The following is a 22,679-nucleotide window of genomic DNA, read 5'->3' as shown; positions in this document are numbered from 1 at the left end:
ATTTTGTTTTTATTAAACTTCTATTTCTCTCTCTCTTTCGGCTGGCTTTACTGTTCCACAAGGAGCATATTTGCACACAAAGTAGTTTTGTTCAGTGTCAGGAACTACAGTGGCAATCAGTGACGTAACAAAACTGGAGGATGCCCCTTTGCAAAGAACATGGAGGAGCCCCCTCTCCAGACTCACTCAGGGCAGGTGCTGTGCTGAAGGGGCCCCCTAGAGGGCGGCTGCTGGACCTTTGTTATGCCACTGGTGGCAACGTGTGCTTTTAGAGTTCAAAAAGTTTTTTTTTTTTTTTGCCAGTGTTTGTTACATTGTTGAGGGCCTGGTATCTCCCACAACAATAAAGTGTTACAAAAGCCATGTCAAAACAAGACACGCATTGATGAAACTAAAAGACTTATAAAAATATGTCAGACCAGTTGGCTTTGTCAATGTTTGTTTATTTTCATGCTTCCCATATTCGTGCTGAAAATGCTTACACTGATTTTCCATTAGAAATATTTTTGGGAAATACTAGCATGCATCAACACATTTTACTAAATGACACTTCATTTGCATCTAATCAGAGAGCATTCTGGGAGCATTATACTTAGCCTCATAACCTAAACTTTTCAAACATGTGTATACACCTTTTTTTTTTGGTACTGGAACCAACGTCAGTAGTTAAGTGTGACCTTAAAACATTATTTACAGCACTCACCCTAATAATGAAGGCTTTCAAATAATGAACCATAAATACAAGTTCGAACAACATTATCTTTTGGAAACACATTACCTCAACTGCAGAGAGTTCCACTCTCTGTAAACAGGCAGCCAAAGGGTTTGTCCTGCAGAGGGTTGGTCCTACTTGTCCCAAGGACAAAGTAAACATAAAAACTTGTTGCCCTTGAACGATCAATGCAATTTTAAAGATTCAAGTGAAAATCATGCCTTAAAGCACAAAGTGCCAAATGTGCTTATCCCATTGCACCAGACCACAATAAAGTCAAAATACAGGGACCAAGTTAGGCAACCAAACAAAGGGTTCATATTTACAAGAAACTGGTGCATCAGTGCTGAGGCGCCAGTTTTCTTGCATTGCCCCTGTGTAGGAAAGTACCATCTTGCCTGGCATGTTACCCCCATATTTCACTGTATATATGTTGTTTTAGTCTATGTGTCACTGGGACCCTGCCAGGCAGGGCCCCAGTGCTCATAAGTATGTGCCCTGTATGTGTTCCCTGTGTGATGCCTAACTGTCTCACTGAGGTTCTGCTAACCAGAACCTCAGTGGTTATGCTCTCTCTGCTTTCCAAATTTGTCACTGCAGACTAGTGACTAAACTTACCAATTCACATTGGCATACTGGTACACCCATATAATTCCCTAGTATATGGTACTGAGGTACCCAGGGTATTGGGGTTCCAGGAGATCCCTATGGGCTGCAGCATTTCTTTTGCCACCCAAAGGGAGCTCTGACAATTCTTACACAGGCCTGCCAGTGCAGCCTGAGTGAAATAACATCCACGTTATTTCACAGCCATTTACCACTGCACTTAAGTAACTTATAAGTCACCTATATGTCTAACCTTCACCTGGTGAAGGTTAGGTGCAAAGTTACTTAGTGTGTGGGCACCCTGGCACTAGCCAAGGTGCCCCCAACTCGTTCAGGGCAAATTCCCAAGACTTTGTGAATGTGGGGACACCATTACACGCGTGCACTGTACATAGGTCACTACCTATGTACAGCGTCACAATGGTAACTCCGAACATGGCCATGTAACATGTCTAAGATCATGGAACTGTCACCCCAATGCCATTCTGGCATTGATGGGACAATTCCATGATCCCCCGAGTATTGCCAAACTGCCTTCCCGGGATCTCAACTGCAGCTGCTGCTGCTGCCAACCCCTCAGACAGGTTTCTGCCCTCCTGGGGTCCAGCCAGCCCTAGCCCAGGAAGGCAGAACAAAGGACTTCCTCTGAGAGAGGGTGTAACACCCTCTCCCTTTGGAAATAGGTGTGAAGGCTGGGGAGGAGTAGCCTTCCCCAGCCTCTGAAAATGCTTTGATAGGCACAGATGGTGCCCATCTCTGCATAAACCAGTCTACACAGGTTCAGGGATCCCCCAGCCCTGCTCTGACACGAAACTAGACAAAGGAAAGGGGAGTGACCATTCCCCTGACCTGCACCTCCCAGGGAAGGTGCCCAGAGCTCCTTCAGTGTGTCCCAGACCTCTGCCATCTTCGAAACAGAGGTGTCTGTGGCACACTGGACTGCTCTGAGTGGCCAGTGCCAGCAGGTGACCTCAGAGGCTTCTTCTGATAGGCTCTTACCTCTCTTGGTAGCCAATCCTCCTTCCTAGGTAGCCAAACCTCCTTTTCTGGCTATTAGGGTCTCTGCTTTGGGAATCTCACCAGATAACGAATGCAAGAGCTCATCAGAGTTCCTCTGCATCTCCCTCTTCACCTTCTGCCAAAGGATCGACCGCTGACTGCTCAGTACGCCTGCAAAACCACAAAAAATTAGCAAGACGACTACTAGCAACCTTGTATCGCTTCATCCTGCCAGCTTTCTCGACTGTTTCCAGGTGGTGCATGCTCTAGGGGTAGCTTGCCTCCTCTCTGCACCAGGAGCTCTGAAGAAATCTTCGTGGGTCGACGGAATCTTTCCCCTGAAACCACAGGCACCAAAAGACTGCATCACTGGTCCTCTGGGTCCCCTCTCAGCACGACGAGCGTGGTCCCTGGAACTCAGCAACTCTGTCTAAGTGACTCCCACAGTCCAGTGACTCTTCAGTCCAAGTTTGGTGGTGGTAAGTCCTTGCCTCCCCACGCTAGACTGCATTGCTGGGTACCGCGTGATTTGCAGCTGCTCCGGCTCCTGTGCACTCTTGCAGGATTTACTTCATGCACAGCCAAGCCTGGGTCCCCGACACTCTAACCTGCAGTGCACAACCTTCTGAGTTGTCCTCTGGCATCGTGGGGCTCCCTTTTGTGACTTCGCGTGGACTCCGGTTCACTCTTCTTCTGGGTGCTGCCTGCTTCTGTGAGGGCTCCCTGACTTGCTGGGCGCCCCCTCTGTCTCCTCCTCCAAGTGGCGACATCCTGGTCCCTCCTGGGCCACAGCAGCACCCAAAAACCTCTACCGCGACCCTTGCAGCTAGCAAGGCTTGTTTGCGGGCTTTCTGTGTGGGAACACATCTGCAAGCTTTATCGCGACGTGGGACATCCATCCTCCAAAGGAGAAGTTCCTAGCTCTCTTCTTTCTTGCAGAACTCCAAGCTTCTTCTAACAGGTAGCAGCTTCCTTGCACCCTCAGCTGGCATTTCCTGGGCTCCTGCCCATTCTCGACACTGTCGCGACTATTGGACTTGGTCCCCTTGTCTTACAGGTACTCAGGTCCGGAAATCCACTGTTGTTGCATTGCTGGTGTTTGTTCTTCCTGTAGAATCCCCCTATCACGACTTCTGTGCTCACTGGGGGTAGTAGGTTCACTTTACACCTACCTTTCAGGGTCTTGGGGTGGGCTATTTTTCTAACCCTCACTGTTTTCCTACAGTCCCAGCGACCCTCTACAAGCTCACATAGGTTTGGGGTCCATTCGTGATTCGCATTCCACTTTTGGAGTATATGGTTTGTGTTGCCCCTATACCTATGTGCTCCTATTGCAATCTATTGTAACTTTGCCCTGCTTGCATTACTTTTCTTGCTATTACCTGCATAATTTTGGTTTGTGTACATATATCTTGTGTATATAACTTATCCTTATACTGAGGGTACTCACTGAGATACTTTTGGCATATAGTCATAAAAATAAAGTACCTTTATTTTTAGTACTTCTGTGTATTGTGTTTTCTTATGATATTGTGCATGTGACACCAGTGGTATAGTAGGAGCTTTACATGTCTTCTAGTTCAGCCTAAGCTGCTTTGCCATAGCTACCTTCTATCAGCCTAAGCTGCTAGAAACACCTCTTCTACACTAATAAGGGATAACTGGGCCTGGCACAAGGTGTAAGCACCTCTGGTACCCACTACAAGCCAGGCCAGCCTCCTACACCCTGCCCCACCTAACGACACCATAGGTGCACTGTATTTATAATATGGCACACCAGGGTGCATGTTAGGCCAATACCATCAAAAATGTTGATGTTATTGTGGTGCTTTGCTGCACTAGCGTGAACAATTTTGACACTAGTGCAGCAAAGTGCAAGGAGGCCTATTAATTAAAATGGGTGCATCACTTTAGCGCCTGCTTTGAGTAGGCGTTAAAAATGATGTAAAAAATGGTGCAGTGAAATCTTGTAGCTTTCACGGTGCCATTTTTGTGGGCCTCCTAATGCTGTAACGCCCCCCTTGCATACATTATGCCTGATGCAGGTATAATGTGGATCAAGGGTCGCAAAGTGGCGCAATGCATCCATTGCGCCACTTTGTAAATATGGTGCGTTGAAAACTGCCTTCGTGAGCCACATTAGCGTAAAAAAGATGACGCTAGTGTGGCGCAAGGAGGCACTAGGGCCTTGTAAATCTGGCCCAAAAAACCTTTAATCTGGGTTGCGGAGCAATGTGAGATCCCTCATGGAAGATGTGTCACGCAGCAGTTCCGATGGGCTGCGATGCAAGGTATTGTGTCAAGGATGCGTTTTGCAGCTGCGATTCTGGAGAGCTGTGGTGCGAAGTCCTACGTCAACGTCAAGGATAAGTCAATAAGAGGTGGTTCAGAGAAGTTGTGAGGCTGCGATGCAAGGTCCTGCGTTGAGGAGTCACTCTGATGGTCCTGGGTTCAAGATGCAGGACCACTCCTTTTCACTCAGGCAGAAGGGCAGCAGGGCAACAGAGAAGCAGGGCAGCAACATAGCAGTCCTTCTTGCAGCAGAACTGCACAGCAGTCTTTCACAGGTCTAGAGGTGTACTGTAGAGTTGGGTCTGAGGGTCCAATATTTATACTTGGTGCCAGCTTTAAAGTAGGAGAAGGCTCTGAGGTTTTCTACCTCCAGCGGTCTTTGGAATTTCCTGCCTCCCTGCCCTTGTCCCAGCTTGTCTGGGGGCAGAAAATACTAGTTTGAAATCCTTTATGAGTGTGCTGGGGCACAGTTTTTGTGATGTGCAAGGATGGTAAGTGACAGCTCCTCCCACTCATCAAGTTAGAGATAGCCCGTCCTGCCAACATCTAGTTCCCCTTTGTCTCATTATCTGGAAGTAATGCTCAAAGAGCAACCACCTGCTACTTCTTGACCTAGGATACAGGCTGCAGACACCATATGGTTAGGACAAGAAAATGTAAACTTTCTAAAAGTATTGCAAAAGAAAAGGGGTCTGGGCAATACGACAGCGAGGCTAGGCCAATATAACTAAAACAAGAAAAAATGCCAACACTGTCTCATCAATCTGCTCTTTTCAAGTAGGGAAATGTAACTGAATTAACGCTCTCACTGTTTAATTGAACAATGTCATTGGAATTATATTATTATATTCAACAATGATGCCTAACACAAAAGACAAACAATGAATAAGCTATTTTTTGAACAAACTCAAAAACATAATTTGCACTTGCACAACAATAAACATTTAAATCACCTACATACAAATCAAAACTTGTGACTTAAAATCTAACTTTACCATTAAAGAGGACTTTAAATTACAATTCTTTAGACTTCAAACTCAAGATTCTTACCTGCTACTGACTGAATGTTATTTCTCATTAAATGTAATAAGGTAAACCAATGGTATCCTGTGGGAGATGTAGGGTTTACAGTAGTGAAAAACTAATTTGAGAGTTTCTCACTACCAGGACATGAAAGGTTAAAGGTACATGCACAAAACTGTAAATGCAATCCACCCTGCTCTATGGGATATTTAGGGCCTGCTCTAAAGGTGACTTACATACATTTTTAAAAAGGAAAATTAAGCCCTGGCAAAAAGGTTATTTGGCTGTTTAAAACTACACTTACAGGTTGCTGGTCTGTCGTTCCAGTTACCTCCTACTAGTGAGCACATGTGTAACATTGTACTTGCTGGGTGAACGCTTGTTTTCATTAGGTATTCCCATTCCCTGTATGCCTCTCGCACTTCTTACACAGGTTAAGTTGGTGGGAGCCGGTAAACTTCGCCACGCATCGGTTCGTAGAGCTTTTTCCAAACTCTGCCCTCCAAGCAGAGTGAGCAAACCTCCAAGAACACCACCAGTGGAGCAGAGTTTACCACCCAGTGGCATTTTTAACACTGTAATGATAAATGTGACTTTATTATTAAATATGATTTATCATTATAATTCCATGGGTACTAAACATATCTCTACCTCCTTCCAATCAGAAATTACACTTAATCAATATATTAAGGAATCCCCAATGTTATGCTATGAGAGGGGTAGGTCTCACAGTAATTAAAAACATATTTGGGAGCTTTTCACTACCAGGACATGTAAAACAAAAAGTTTATGTCCTTCATTTTACTCATACAGTACAGTGCCTTTGGGCTACCTAGGGCCTACCTTAGAGATGTCTTTTATGTAATAAAAGGGGAGTTTAAGACTAGGCAAGGGTTTTTAAATGGCAAGACGACATGGCAGTGGAACTGCACATACATGCTCTGTAGTGGCAGGCCTGAGACATGTTTAAAGGGCTACTTGAGTGGGTGGCACAATCAGTGCTGCAGGTCCACTAGAACCATTTAATTTACAGGCCCTAGCAGAGGCAGACAGAATAAAAAGACATTGGGCTATCAGCGTTAAAAATGGCGGGATGTGTGATGCCCCTACTCTGATAGCCATCATTCTATCAGGGCATCAGAGTAAGCTTTCTGTTGACGGAAGCCAATGAAGAGTACAGCTAATGGAAAGCTGACAGACTGACAAATTCTTAATAGGGTGAGTGGACCGAGCGTTTCGCAGACGGAGTCCTCTGTGTACCAAACTCTAAATCAGCCCCTTAGTCTCCATCACATCAACGCTGAATGGTATGTAAAAAGCATAACTCAAGAATGTAGCTGTAAAGGTATCTATTGTTCTTACTTTTACGGGTACCAGTTTTGTTATGCCTTTGTTTAAGCTTTGAGGGAGAAGAACAAGGTATTCAAGAAGACAATAGCATGGTCTCTGGCTCTTGGAGTGCAGGGTCACCTAACGCTGCAGAACAGGAGGCTGTTTAGCAGCACTCTGCAAAAAAGAAGCATTTAGCAGTACAACCCCTTTATAATATTTCATCTGTTCCAGGCTTCACCCAAGGAAACTGAACTGCAGCTCTAGCTTAAACTTGGGAAGTGACTTGCACCAGTCGGACTAGAAGCAGAGGAGACAGAGACTAAAATTATTTACTCGTAATAACATATCATAACTTCAAACCACCGAGCACTGTAAAGTATGCTGCAGGGCAAGCATGTCTGATGAGTGGAACAACAGTAGGCAAAGAAAAATATGGCTGGAGAAGCTATCTAAAGGACCTCTGTGTAAAAGATGTTATTTGGAAGTTTTGATTGTTCAGTTAGAAAAGTTTCACCTCTCAGGATGAGGGTCAGTAGGGCTGGCTTTACGGTTGACGTGTTATTGACTCTCCAACAGCAGACAAATTCACATATGAAAGTCTTAAAGAACATTTTGATTTAAAGATGACTCTATCAAAGTCGCAGCAGTAGCTCAGCTACTTGCAAATCAAAAATACACAGCGAGCTCATCATACAGAAAGCATTTTATAAAATTAGTAAAGGTGTGTCAGTACCCTACCTTGGAACTGCGTAAATTTGATGGTTCCCATACGTTCTCCATTTCTGAACATAACTTGCCCCTAAAATAGAAATGCATGTTAAATGTCATGCAACATTCTGCAATGTGCAGATGAACAAAATAATTATCCACAGATCACAATATAATACACAACATATAAAATGGCTGGAAAAATCAGGTACGAGGTTGTTATTTATTCTACTAATACAAATCATTCAATTTAGATCTGTTTATTAGTATATCTTAGACTCAATTCGGTATACAGGTATGGTACATAGAAATAATGTCAGTTATGGAAAAGTTTCTGCTAGTGAAATAAGTCCACTGAAAAATATTAGTGCTTTAGAACAGCTTGTAGGACATGGCGTGATGTGATGTTAAAAGAACATATATATCATGCATGACTGCCCTATACTAGGGCTTTCCAGTGCTCCCGAAATGTGACAGGAGGCAACTGCAGAGGAGGCTTCCAGATCCTGACTGGCAAACTGTTCCACAAAAGCAAAAAGTTCTTCCTCCCTGCTTGACTAATTTGAAGCGCAGAAAAGTTGTCAAATTGAGTTCAGATGTTGTCAGTCCAGGGGCGGCTCCTCCACTAAGGCAGAGGAGCATCGCCCCACTGAATTGTGTTGAAAGGAAAAATAAAATTATAATAATGCTGTTATTATCATTTTATTTTTCCTGGGAGAAGGGGAGGGGCAGCGCTGGGCTAGAGGGAGGGGGCTGGAGGAAGGCTATGTGCACACATGGCGGTCACCGACCGCCAGGGTCATTGACCACGGAAGCACCGCCAACAGGCTGGCGGTGCTTCCTGGGCCATTCTGACCGCGGCGGTAAAGCCGCGGTCAGAAAAGGGGAACCAGCGGTTTCCTGCCGGTTTACCCCTGGCCCAGGGAATCCTCCATGGCGGCGCTGCTTGCAGCGCCGCCATGGGGATTCCGACCCCTTCCCGCCATCCTGTTCCTGGCGGTTTTTACCGCCAGGAACAGGATGGCGGGTAACGGGTGTCGTGGGGCCCCTGGGGGCCCCTGCACTGCCCATGCCACTGGCATGGGCAGTGCAGGGGCCCCCTAACAGGGCCCCATAATTATTTTCAGTGTCTGCTTTGCAGACACTGAAAATCGCGACGGGTGCCACTGCACCCGTCGCACCCCTGCAAATCTGCTGGCTCCATTCGGAGCCGGCTTCCTCTTTGCAGGGGCTTTCCCGCTGGGCCGTCGGGCGATCTTCTTGAGATCGCCCGCCGGCCCAGCGGGAAAGTTGGAATCACCGCCGCGGTCATTTGACCGCGGTGCGGTGTTTGGGCGGTTTCCGCCCGGCGGGCGGCGCCCGCCGCCCGCCGGGGTCGGAATGACCCCCAAAGTGCGCATATCTGCTTGGCCGGCCGTGTTGGACTGGCCAAACAGACATGCCCACATTGCATGTTTTCTACCCGGCTGCATTGCACAGCAGAGTAGAGAATATACCCAGGCTCCCAATCCCAGCCTGAGCGGAGAAGCAGGCCACTCAGACCAATCACGACACTGCTTTCATGCTGGTGACAGCATCGCCGTGATTGGCTGGGAGCCTGTGCAGCTGGAAGAAGAGGACGAGGACAGAGGGGAGACTAACGCGTCTCCCCCACAGCTAAGCATTTTTTTTCACCCGCCCTGCCACCCCCGTTGAGTGGCAGCTACCACTGTCTCAGTCATCTAGAGGGACAAGAGATCACAATGAAGGAATTAAGAATGGGTGGACCAGTTTTAAGCCTTCCAAGATGAGTGACACACAAGGTATTGAACTGAATACGTGTTTCCACAGGAAGCCAATGTAGAGAGAAAAGCTTTTTAGAGACCAAGATGGATTTAGGCACATGGAAGAGCAACCTCCCCACTGCACTTTGGATGATTTGCAATTTATTCCTGATGTACTTAGCAATATCCAAATAAAGGATATTGCAGTAATCCAGACGAGAGATGATCATGGCCTGCACAATAGTATTTTGGATCGATAGATGAAATTCCCAAAGAAATGTCTTCAAATTCCCCAATAGACCAAAGCAGCAGGAAGTAACAGCTTTGATTTGGTGTTCAAATGATAACAAGTTATCGATCCAGACTCCCAAACCCTTTATAGCAGGCTTAGGGCTTGGGGGGAGAGGGGTTGAGGAGGGGTGGGAGGGGGGAGAGGGGTTGAGGAGGGGTGGGAGGGGGGGGAGAGGGGTTGAGGAGGGGTGGGAGGGGGGAGAGGGGTTGAGGAGGGGTGGGAGGGGGGGAAAGGGGTTGAGGAGGGGTGGGAGGGAGGGAAAGGGGTTGAGGAGGGGTGGGAGGGAGGGAGGGGGGTGGGGTCAGGGAGCAGCCCTAATGTTTCCAGCACCATGTGAGGGCCCCAGTTCGAGGACTTGTTAAAAATCATGAACACCTCAATTTTATTGGCATTAAGTTTTAAACAGTTGCCCAATTGTCCACAGATGCCATCCGATTTCTAAAACGAATGGGGCTGCCATCTTCATTAACAGACAGTGATAGAATCAGCAGAATGTTGTCAGCACACAACACTACTGACAAACCAAATGATTTGACAAAGTCTTGCAATAGAAGGACATAACAATTAAAGAGTATGGAGCGCAGAGCAAAACCACGAGCGACCCCTCGCTCAAGCTGCAAATTCCTGGAAATAAACAGAGGGGATTACTTCAAACAAACGTCCCTCCAGGAATGATGTAAACCAAGCAAGTGTCTTGCCGCCAACACCACAGTCATCAGTCTGTTTTTCAGGGCCTTGTGGGAAGCCACACCAAAGGTGGCACTAAGATCCAGCTGACACAAAGCAGCTTACCCTCCCTTTTCCACAATATCACAAAGCTTTTCAATAACTTTGAGCAAGGCGGTCTCTGTGCTATGAGCTGCCCGCAAGCCTAGTTGAGAGGGATGCAGTAAGCGATGTTCCTCAATATAATTTTCCAATTTCATGTTGATGAATTTCTTTAATAGTTTCCTCAGGACTGGCGAAAGAGAGATAGGGCAATAAATTTCATGTAGCTTAGGATCTAATTAAGGCTTTTTCATTACTGGGTTAACCATCACATGTTTGTTGCTGAGCAGAACCACTGCCAACAAGATGGAAAGATTTAACTATCTAAACAAAATCAGAAAAAGAACACCTTCTGGCTTTCCTAGTATGTCCTGTTGTAGAGGGCCAAGAGGTAAGCCAGATTTAACGCTAGAGAAAATAGTTTGGAAGCAGTCCATACTCATAAGCTCGAATAACTCTAAGATAGGACTCAGATGCGAGTCAAACATTGATGGAGGGTCCTGCCTTGTGTTGTGGTTGATGTCATTCCCTTTCAGATTGCTATAAATATCCCTCACCTTTTGTACAAAGTACTCTGCTAATAAATTACATTTGTTATTTAATACATTGATTAGAGAAGACTTGTCTGAGACATAAAGTAGAGAGTGAACAATGTCAAAAATGTCCTTCATGGAGTTATGACTAGCTTTCATTTTCTTAGCACAGTACTTTACACAAGCCTCTTTAAATACCTTATGATAATTTCTGACGCTTGCTGAGTAGAACCTTTTTTGTCATAGGACCATTTAACCTATGCCATACACGTTCAAGGACTTTACACCTTTATCTGCTGATTAGAGTGTGGAGTGAGGTATTAATCCTTGAATTTATGTTTGATACTGAAGCTTTTAAATTAGAGTCAATCATCGGGGGTCAAGCATTAACAAATTATAACATTTCACTTCATCTAGCTCATTTCAATGTTTGTTCACACAGGATCCTAATGTCTTCTGAGAGCGAGAAAAAGACCTGATTATTAAAATAAGTGTACTCAAGAATATATTATTGATTCTTAGGTGTTAATTTGCTATATATGACACATGTATGCTGTAGTCCAACTAGTTAGAATTGATACAACATGAAATGTGAAATAACCAGTAGTGATATGAGTGAAAAAAACATTTAAGACAGGCCTCAACTGGAGGAACCACACGACTTGCCTCAGTGCCTGACTGCAGCTGCCACCCTAGGAAAACCACTGGGGATTCTAGAAGATGCATAGGGACATTTATAGTGGTACAGATGTACCCCTGACATGTCTCACAAACTGAGGACTTGACAGCTGTGGCAGTCCGACTTGACAGCTGGGGGCAGTCTGACAGAAACTTTCTTCTTACCTTGGGCCAGCTCCCTTGTGCTTTTGGCCAGCTGACTGAAGATATCATCTGGCCACACCAAATCGTACAGTGATGCTCATGTGAAAGCACTGCTGCAGCCCCCACAGTGTATTAGGACCCCCCAACCTGCTTGGAATTTGCCATGCTGTAAGGAAAAATGCCCATCATTGTTACAGTGGATCTATATCTGCCTCACAGCAATCTAATTTTTGCATTTTAAATATTTTCACCTTTCCCAAAGAGTAGACCTATGGTGTAGCTTGGAACTATGGAGAAGATGGAGTGTGACTCTGCTAGACAAGAGAGCTGAAAGAGAACTGATACCGGCTCATTGGAAATGGTTGGTTTCCTCCTAGTTAAAGGGCCGATTATGTCTCAACACTGTAGGAGCTCCAACTCAATTAACATTAAGGAAGATCAACTCGTAGAAAATGGAGTTGTGTGCTCAAATAATCAGCCAAGACTACTAAGTTTTCAGTTTGTAGATTTATGTAAAGCTCAAACTAACAGTATCAAAAAGTAAATAGCTAGTTATAATCAGAAGCCAAATTCATTAATAAATGCAAAAATGCAATATGCCTTTAAGAAATGAAGTAACCATTGCACAGAAAGCAATATGCAAATTAATAACAGGTCCTAATACAAAAGCATCACACAGCGCTTCTCTCCAATCCAACCTCATTTTTGTGAACATATGATATATTTTCTTGTTATATTCTTTAATAATGTTGTTCTGTACTTCAGATTACTTACACACATTCTGTATTTTAGCACAGCATTAATACTTTGAAGGGCGTATAGGCTTTTCAGATGATTCCAGTCACTTAATAGCAAGTTAGCAAGCTATTGGAAAATTATAATCTACATTAGCCTCTTCTAAATAATTCTGGTGCATTATAATGGAATCATAAGCTGCACATTGGCAATCCTTATATTAAGGGTAACTGTATGTAACTAACAACTTCTGAAACAGAAGTTGGTAAGTGGGTAGAAATGTAACAATCAGACAAATTCATTATGCCTCCATAATTCTTCAACAAAATTATACAAGAATTCAGTAGGAGAATATTCATACTTTAACACAATAATAAGTGCAGTCTAAATAAGAACTCTTAAAATCTTTTGGAAAGCCATGCTAATCTTCTCTTTTCTAGAAGAGATTTTCATCATTTGCATAAATAGTCCTTTCAGCATAGAATCTTCTAAGTTTTAAAGAGTAATCAGTAATGCATGTAATTAATAGTCAGTGTTTTAAAACTCAAACATCAAAAACAAGCATTCTCAAAAGAAAATAGTCTTTCCAAAATTCAGGACAACAAGTCACTTATTCATCAGGGAATTTATTCAGCATCGATCATTTCTCAATCCATTTACTATTTCATGGGGGTTCACGTGAGTGTATCTCCAAACAAAAACCAAACAACTTTTGAATCAACGTCTCTTTCATTCAGTCCAATCTTTGTCATATACATCCATTCAGGAGTTGTGCACGTTTTGTTCAGAATTCTCTTTCAAGTTGATTTTCTTGTTGCATCGCTTGTTGCTGTGCCCCCCTCTGATAATTCTCCAGTTTTTACTTTAGTCTCCTTGTCAACACATCTTTTGATTGTTTTTGCTAATTGTACACCACTTTATTCAGGGTCTTCTTGACTGCTCTATTTTACTCTCTCTCTCGTGTTCAGGAAGATGGGCCATGATCTGGGGCGGACGGATTTGTTTGATTATCCTGAGGGCCTGACCAGTAGTGATAAGAAATGGGTTAAGGATAATTTTCTGAGAATCCAGGAGACCAAGAGGGAGGGGGAGGCTTTAGGTAAAAAATCGATCAGGGATTTTATAAAGATGTGGGTGGGTCCTGAGCGCTATCTCTTAGAGATAAAGGACGTGAGGGAAAGGTCTCTTATAACTCGATTCCGTTTGGGGATCATTAGAAGCAATCTGTGTTTCCCGTTAGGTCAGCATGGGGAAAAATCTATCAGACCCTGCCCTTGTGATGGGGTGTCCCAACAGACCTTGTCCTATTTTACATTGTTTTGTGTTTTTTATGCACCGTTTAGAACTCAATTTCTATTACCTCTCCTAAGGCCTAAGGGTTTCGTGCAATATCGTCCTGCTTTTATGTGGTTGCAAATGGCATCAGATGTATTGGTGTGGAAGGGCCTGTGATCATTCCTGAAGGGAGCTATTACTTGGCGTGATAATGTAGAGTTTTTAGAATGAATTCTTTTAGTTTATTGTTTTTATGAATGAGGTTTTATATGTTTATATTCTTGAAGGGTGATTTTATTGTATATGGTTTTAATGTTATATTAACAAATGTATTGGTGATTATTTGTTTTAATGGATGAATTTTTTCATACCGAATAAAGTCTTCTTCTTCTTCTTCTTCTAAATGATAACTCCAATGAAACTTCTGATCAATACTCAGTGTTGGTCATGAACTCTAATGATTACATTTTTGAAGTGTGTCCCCTGGCCTGACAAATGAAGTTGGCATTCCAAACCTAAGGGCTCAAGTTCCTCAATAATACATTGAAAGCTGTAAGTGCATCACTTCTCTTTGTTGGATATGCACCACCTCTTTCAAAACAGACAAATAACCAATATGCACTTCAAACCATTACTTTGTGACACCTCTACAAACTCTCTCTGCAGTGTTATGAAAGGACTAACTTTCTTCCCTACTTGGCTCATTGTAAAACAAGTTTTCATTCCAACATTGTTTGTCTAGTACACTTTCTGAATTGAGGATCACTGATCCAGTAAGTAGTGAACAAGCTTACTGTGAGTTGACTGGGGTGTTAACCCTGGTCAAGCAACAGTCAGAATCCCTTGCAGGGTGAACCACACAAAGGCCCTCATTAAGAGTTTGGCGGTCTTTTGGCAAGTGAGTTGCGGTGGCACCGCCAAAAGAACGCCAGTAATGGCTGTATCCCGCCCGCCGTATTAACACCTGGTCCCAACCGCCATGCAACTTCTCATGGGTCTATATTCCTGCCAACGGGGGACTAGGGCCAATGCTGATCACTGCCGGCAGTGACGGTCATGTACGCAGCAGCTGTGACTGACATTTACTGACGCCTAGCTCACTTGACTCCTAACACTCCTGCAAGCAAGACCTCCAAGATGTGAGCTGCTGTGTACTGTCTCTTTGAGCCATCATGCCACATCCTGCATGTGATAGGGCCCCAGCCTTCACCCAAGAAGAGCTTGAGAAGCTGGTGGAAGGGGTCCTACCCCTGTATGGACATCTCTATGGGGCACCACAGGAGCAGGTGAGCCCAATGCCATTGCCCTGTGTGATAGGGGTGTGTTTCAGGGTGAATGGCGTAGGCATACCGTCCAGAAAGTACAGGCATACAGGGGTCTTGGAGTTAAGGCGTGTGAACCGTTATGATGGGTTTTTGTGGGCAGTTGGTGTGTCTGATGTGTATAGTCCACTGCTGTTGATGTGGTGCCAGTCTTTATTAGTTTCTCCTTCTGACTGTGTCACCCATCCAGGTCAGCGCCCATCAGAAGAATGGGATTTAGCATGCCATCACCAAGCAAGTGCGTTGTTTCAACCCTTAAATGGGTTTGGGTGGCTTACTGCTGGGTAAATGTGATTGTGGTCAATACTATATGCACATCAGCAATGCGAAATGGGTATCAGTCACCCTGTCAGAGTATCTTTTGTAGATGTGTGACCATACTATGCTGTCAGTGGATGTACTTTTCCCATTTCCATTTCTCTCCACGTCTGTAATGTGTAGATGCACCAAGGACATGGGCACATGTGTGAGTCCATCCTGGCCATACAATGGTTGTGAGTGTTTGGATCACCCTAGGCATTGTGTATGACCAGCTCCATCCATCTGCATTAGTATATCTGACGTGTAAGTCCAATCCCATCTGTGTAGCCAATCTGTATGTGCTACTGTGTTACTCTCCTATAATTACTGAGACAATATACATCTTCTACTGTAGCTGGCAGATGTATTATGGAACAACGCATGTGTAGGAAAGTACCATCTTGCCTGGCATGTTACCCCCATATTTCACTGTATATATGTTGTTTTAGTGTATGTGTCACTGGGACCCTGCTAGCCAGGGCCCCAGTGCTCATAAGTGTGCCCTGTATGTGTTACCTGTGTGATGACTAACTGTCTCACTGAGGCTCTGCTAATCAGAACCTCAGTGGTTATGCTCTCTCATTTCTTTCAAATTGTCACTAACAGGCTAGTGACCAATTTTACCAATTTACATTGGCATACTGGAACACCCTTATAATTCCCTAGTATATGGTACTGAGGTACCCAGGATATTGGGGTTCCAGGAGATCCCTATGGGCTGCAGCATTTCTTTTGCCACCCATAGGGAGCTCTGACAATTCTTACACAGGCCTGCCACTGCAGCCTGAGTGAAATAACGTCCACGTTATTTCACAGCCATTTTACACTGCACTTAAGTAACTTATAAGTCACCTATATGTCTAACCTTTACCTGGTAAAGGTTGGGTGCTACGTTACTTAGTGTGTGGGCACCCTGGCACTAGCCAAGGTGCCCCCACATTGTTCAGGGCCAATTCCCCAGACTTTGTGAGTGCGGGGACACCATTACACGCGTGCACTACATATAGTTCACTACCTATGTGTAGCTTCACAATGGTAACTCCGAATATGGCCATGTAACATGTCTAAGATCATGGAATTGCCCCCTCTATGCCATCCTGGCATTGTTAGTACAATCCCATGATCCCACGGGTCTGTAGCACAGACCCGGGTACTGCCAAACTACCTTTCCCGGGGTTTCACTGCAGCTGCTGCTGCTGCCAACCCCTCAGACAGGTTTCTGCCCTCCTGGGGTCCAGTCAGGCTTGGCCCAGGAAGGCAGAACAAAGGACTTCCTTTGGAAAATGGTGTGAAGGCAGGGGAGGAGTAGCCTCCCCCAGCCTCTGGAAATGCTTTCATGGGCACACATGGTGCCCATTTCTGCATAAGCCAGTCTACACCGGTTCAGGGACCCCTCAGCCCTGCTCTGGCACGAAACTGGACAAAGGAAAGGGGAGTGACCACTCCCCTGACCTGCACCTCCCCTGGGAGGTGCCCAGAGCTCCTCCAGTGTGCTCCAGACCTCTGCCATCTTGGAAACAGAGGTGCTGCTGGCACACTGGACTGCTCTGAGTGGCCAGGGCCAGCAGGTGACGTCAGAGACTCCTTCTGATAGGCTCCTTCAGGTGTTGCTAGCCTATCTTCTCTCCTAAGTAGCCAAACCCTCTTTTCTGGCTATTTAGGGTCTCTGCTTTGGGGAATTCCTTAGATAACGAATGCAAGAGCTCATCAGAGTTCCTCTGCATCTCTCTCTTCACCTTCTGCCAAGGAATCGACTGCTGACCGCGCTGGAAGCCTGCAAAACTGCAACAAAGTAGCGAAGACGACTACTGCAAATCTGTAACGCTGATCCTGCCGCCTTCTCAACTGTTTTCCTGGTGGTGCATGCTGTGGGGGTAGTCTGCCTCCTCTCTGCACTAGAAGCTCCGAAGAAATCTCGTGTGGGTCGACGGAATCGTCCCCCTGCAACCGCAGGCACCAAAGAACTGCATCACCGGTCCCCTGGGTCTCCTCTCAGCACGACGAGCGAGGTCCCTTGAATCCAGCAACTCTGTCCAAGTGACTACCACAGTCCAGTGACTCTTCAGTCCAAGTTTGGTGGAGGTAAGTCCTTGCCTCCCCACGCCAGACTGCATTGCTGGGAACCGCGACTTTTGCAGCTACTCCAGCCTCTGTGCACTTCCGGCAAAAATCCTTTGTGCACAGCCAAGCCTGGGTCCACGGCACTCTAACCTGCATTGCACGACCTCCTGAGTTGTCCTCCGGCGACGTGGGACTCCTTTGTGTAACTTTGGGTGAGCACCATGTCACTCCTCTTCGTAGTGCCTGTTCCGGCACTTCTGCAGGTGCTGCCTGCTTCTGAGAGGGCTCCTCGTCCTGCTGGGCGCCCCCTCTGTCCCCTGGCGCAATTGGCGACATCCTGGTCCCTCCTGGGCCAAAGCAGCATCCAAAAACCCTAACCGCACGACTTGCAGCTAGCAAGGCTTGTTTGCAGTCTTTTTTCAGGAAAACACTTCTGCACAACTGTCCACGGTGTGGGGCATCCATCCTCCAAAGGGGAAGTTTCTAGCCCTTGTCGTTCCTGCAGAATCCTCAGCTTCTACTGTCCAGTAGCAGCTTCTTTGCACCCACAGCTGGCATTTCCTGGGCATCTGCCCATCTCCGACTTGCTTGTGACTTTTGGACTTGGTCCCCTTGTTCCACAGGTACCCTCGTTTGGAAATCCATCGTTGTTGCATTGCTGGTTTGTGTCTTTCCTGCAGAATTCCCCTATCACGACTTCTGTGCTCTTTGGGGAACTTTAGTGCACTTTGCACTCACTTTTCACGGTCTTGGGGTGGGCTATTTTTCTAACCCTCACTGTTTTCTTACAGTCCCAGCGACCCTCTATAAGGTCACATAGGTTTGGGGTCCATTCGTGGTTCGCATTCCACTTTTGGAGTATATGGTTTGTGTTGCCCCTATCCCTATGTGTCCCCATTGCATCCTATTGTAACTATACATTGTTTGCACTGTTTTCTAATACTATACTGCATATCTTTGGTATTGTGTACATATATCTTGCGTATATTTGCTATCCTCATACTGAGGGTACTCACTGAGATACTTTTGGCATATTGTCATAAAAATAAAGTACCTTTATTTTTAGTATATCTGTGTATTGTGTTTTCTTATGATATTGTGCATATGACACTAGTGGTACTGTAGGAGCTTCACTCGTCTCCTAGTTCAGCCTAAGCTGCTCTGCTAAGCTACCATTATCTATCAGCCTAAGCTGCTAGACACCCTATACACTAATAAGGGATACCTGGGCCTGGTCCAAGGTGTAAGTACCCCTTGGTACTCACTACAAGCCAGTCCAGCCTCCTACATTGGTTGTGCAGCAGTGGGATAAGTACTTTGTAACTACTTACCACTTTTGTCATTGTACTTTTCATAAGAGAAAAATATACAAAACAAGTTCAGTGTATGTACACCTAACCAAAAAGTTTTGCATTTCTTTTCTCACTTCTTTTCTAAAGTGCTGAAAAGTACCTCTAACTTTCTAAAAAGTTCTTAAAAAGTTTTAAAAGTTTTTTTCTGTCTTTATAAAAGTTCTAAAAAACGTTTTCTTCCTTTCTCTATCACTTAAACACTTTCTGAAATGTCTGGCACAGGCCAAACTGTTGATCTGTCCAAACAAGCTTATGATCACCTTAGCTGGAAAGGAGCTAGGAGTCTCTGCATAGAAAGAGGTTTAAGTGTAAGGAAGAATCCCTCTAGAGAACTGTTGGTTAACATGCTTGTTGAACAAGATAAAGCCAGAGGTGGCACTTCTGGTGAAAAATTAGCTGATGGTTCCCACTCTGATTCTGGGGCACCCCTAGCAAAAGATGTGGGAGGGAAGATTTCTAGCCTGCCCCCTAGCAAGCCACCTAGCATAGCTGGTACTGATGTAGAGTCACACCATACTAATAGTGTTGTCTCACATCACAGTAAGAGTATCCCTTCTCATCATAGTAGAAGTGCTGTTTCTGTTAGCCAAGTTGTTAAGGTGCCCTCTGTTAGGAACAGGTCTCCTTCTGTTCATTCTCACCATACTTCTGTTTCAAGAAATGTCCCACCCACCCACCCTGATGACAGAGTGTTAGAAAGGGAGCTCAATAGATTGAGAGTGGAACAAACCAGACTGAAGCTCAAGAAGCAACAGCTGGATTTGGATAGACAGTCCTTAGAAGTGGAAAGAGAAAGACAGAAATTGCGTTTAGAAACCCATGGTGGCAGCAGCAGTATTCCCCATAGTCATCCTGCAAAAGAGCATGATTCTAGGAATCTGCACAAGATAGTTACCCCTTATAAGGAGGGGGATGACATTAACAAGTGGTTTGCTGCACTTGAGAGGGCCTGTGTTGTACAGGATGTCCCTCCAAGGCAGTGGGCTGCTATCCTATGGCTATCATTTAGTGGAAAGGGTAGGGATAGGCTCCTTACTGTGAAAGAAAGTGATGCCAATAATTTTGCAGTTCTTAAGAATGCACTCCTAGATGGTTATGGCTTAACCACTGAACAGTACAGGATGAAGTTCAGAGAAACCAAAAAAGAGTCTTCACAAGACTGGGTAGACTTTGTTGACCATTCAGCGAAGGCCTTGGAGGGGTGGTTACATGGCAGTAAAGTTACTGATTATGAAAGCCTGTATAACTTAATCCTGAGAGAGCATATACTTAATAACTGTGTGTCTGATTTGTTGCACCAGTACCTGGTGGACTCTGATCTGACCTCTCCCCAAGAATTGGGAAAGAAGGCAGTCAAATGGGTCAGAACAAGGGTGAACAGAAAAGTTCATACAGGGGGTGACAAAGATGGCAAGAAGAAGGATGGTAAGTCTTCTGACAAGGGTGGGGACAAATCTAAAAATGAGTCTTCATCAGGCCCACAAAACACTCTGGTGGGGGTGGTGGGTCCAAATCCTCTTCAAATCAAAACAAAGAAAAGAAACCATGGTGCTATTTATGTTAAATAAAAGGCCATTGGACAACAGATCCCAGTTGTCCAAAGAAAAGCACCAAGCCTCCTACCACTACAACCCCTACTGCTACACCTAGTGTCCCTACTAATAGCAGTGGTGGTGGGAGCAAACCTACTAATAGCCAATCCAAGGGAGTAGCTGGGCTCACTTTTGGTAACTTAGTTGGGGTTGGTCTTGTTAGGGAGACCACAGAGGCTGTGTTAGTCTCTGAGGGGGCTATTGATTTAGCCACCTTAGTTGCTTGTCCCCTTAACATGGATAAGTACAAGCAACTACCCCTAATAAATGGTGTTGAGGTTCAGGCCTACAGGGACACAGGTGTCAGTGTTACAATGGTAATAGAGAAACTGGTCCACCCTGAACAACACCTACTTGGTCACCAGTACCAAGTAACCGATGCTCACAACAACACACTTAGCCACCCCATGGCTGTTGTAAATCTCAACTGGGGGGGGGGGGTTTACTGGTCCAAAGAAAGTTGTGGTTGCCTCAGATTTACCTGTAGACTGTCTACTTGGAAATTATTTAGAGACATCAGCTTGGTCAGATGTGGAGTTGGAGGCCCATGCAGCAATGCTGGGCATTCCAGGGCATATTTTTGCTTTGACAAGGGCTCAGGCCAAAAAGCAAAAAGGACAGGGTGACTTGGATCCTGGAAGAATGGACCAAGTGCTCCCTAAAGCTAGGGCTAGTAGAAGTAAAGCACTACCTACTATCCCTCCCTCTACAGTGGATTCTTCTTCTGAGGAAGAAGAATTTCTACCCTGTGCAGAACCTACACCAGAGGAGCTGGAAGCAGACACTGCTGAGCTTTTGGGTGAAGGGGGGCCTGCCAGGGAGGAGCTGAGTGTGGCACAGCAGACCTGTCCCATACTAGAGGGTCTAAGGCAGCAAGCTGTCAAACAAGCTAATGGGGATGTCAGTGACTCTCACAGAGTTTACTGGGAGGACAACCTCTTGTACACTGAAGCAAGGGATCCAAAACCTGGAGCTGCCAGGAGATTGGTGATTCCTCAGGAGTACAGAAAGTTCCTCCTAACTCTAGCCCACGACATTCCCCTAGCTGGACATTTGGGGCAAATGAAAACTTGGGACAGGCTTGTTCCCTTGTTTCATTGGCCTAGAATGTCAGAGGACACAAAGGAATTTTGTAAGTCCTGTGAAACCTGTCAAGCCAGTGGCAAGACAGGTGGCACTCCAAAGGCACCCCTTATCCTACTGCCTGTGGTTGGGGTTCCCTTTGAAAGGGTAGAGGTTGACATAGTTGGCCCCCTTGACCCTCCTACTGCTTCAGGCAATAGGTTTATCTTGGTGGTAGTGGACCATGCCACCAGATATCCTGAAGCAATTCCTCTAAGGACCACTACAGCTCCTGCAGTGGCAAAGGCCCTCCTGGGAATCTTTTCCAGGGTGGGCTTCCCAAAAGAGGTGGTATCAGACAGGGGAAGCAATTTCATGTCTGCTTACTTAAAGGCCATGTGGAAGGAGAGTGGTGTTACATACAAGTTCACCACACCCTATCATCCACAAACAAATGGACTGGTGGAGAGATTTAACAAAACTCTCAAAGGCATGATTATGGGACTCCCTGAAAAACTCAGCAGGAGATGGGATATCCTATTACCTTGCCTCCTTTTTGCTTACAGGGAGGTACCCCAAAAAGGAGTGGGCGTCAGCCCCTTTGAACTCCTATTTCGGCACCCTGTGAGAGGTCCTCTAACACTTGTTAAGGAGGGTTGGGAACAACCTTTAAAAGCTCCAAAGCAAGACATAGTGGACTATGTACTTGGCCTCAGATCAAGGATGGCTGAGTACATGAAAAAGGCCAGTAAAAACCTTCAGGCCAGCCAAGAGCTCCAAAAGCAATGGCATGACCAGAAGGCTGTTTTGGTTCAGTACCAACCAGGGCAGAAAGTGTGGGTCTTGGAGCCTGTGGCCCCAAGAGCACTCCAAGATAAATGGAGTGGACCCCACACAATTGTTGAGAAAAAGGGTAAAGTCACCTACTTAGTTGACTTAGGCACTGCCAGGAGTCCCCTTAGGGTGCTCCATGTCAATCGCCTTAAACCCTACTATGACAGGGCTGATCTCACCCTGCTCATGGCAACAGATGAGGGACAGGAAGAAGAGAGTGACCCTCTCCCTGATCTCTTCTCTTCCACAGAACAAGATGCTCTGGTGGAAGGGGTAGTACTGGCAGATTGTCTGAC

At 45.5% G+C, this 22,679-nt stretch overlaps 1 protein-coding gene across 2 annotated transcripts in view; it reads right to left on the bottom strand.

Annotated features, from left to right (window-relative positions):
- Positions 1–22,679, bottom strand: part of GABBR2 (gamma-aminobutyric acid type B receptor subunit 2) — a 3,493,747-nt gene that overhangs the window by 1,510,273 nt on the left and 1,960,795 nt on the right. For both annotated transcript variants that reach the window (XM_069219613.1, XM_069219614.1), the window contains exon 8: positions 7,703–7,763. In XM_069219613.1, the coding sequence (XP_069075714.1) occupies positions 7,703–7,763 (61 nt within the window). The remainder of the gene's footprint in view (positions 1–7,702; positions 7,764–22,679) is intronic.

The sequence above is a fragment of the Pleurodeles waltl genome, chromosome 2_2 (genome assembly GCF_031143425.1).
Source record: "Pleurodeles waltl isolate 20211129_DDA chromosome 2_2, aPleWal1.hap1.20221129, whole genome shotgun sequence".
Lineage (NCBI taxonomy): Eukaryota > Metazoa > Chordata > Amphibia > Caudata > Salamandridae > Pleurodeles > Pleurodeles waltl.
Note: the sequence above shows the minus strand (reverse complement) of the source record. Positions and strands in the feature narration are given on the sequence as shown.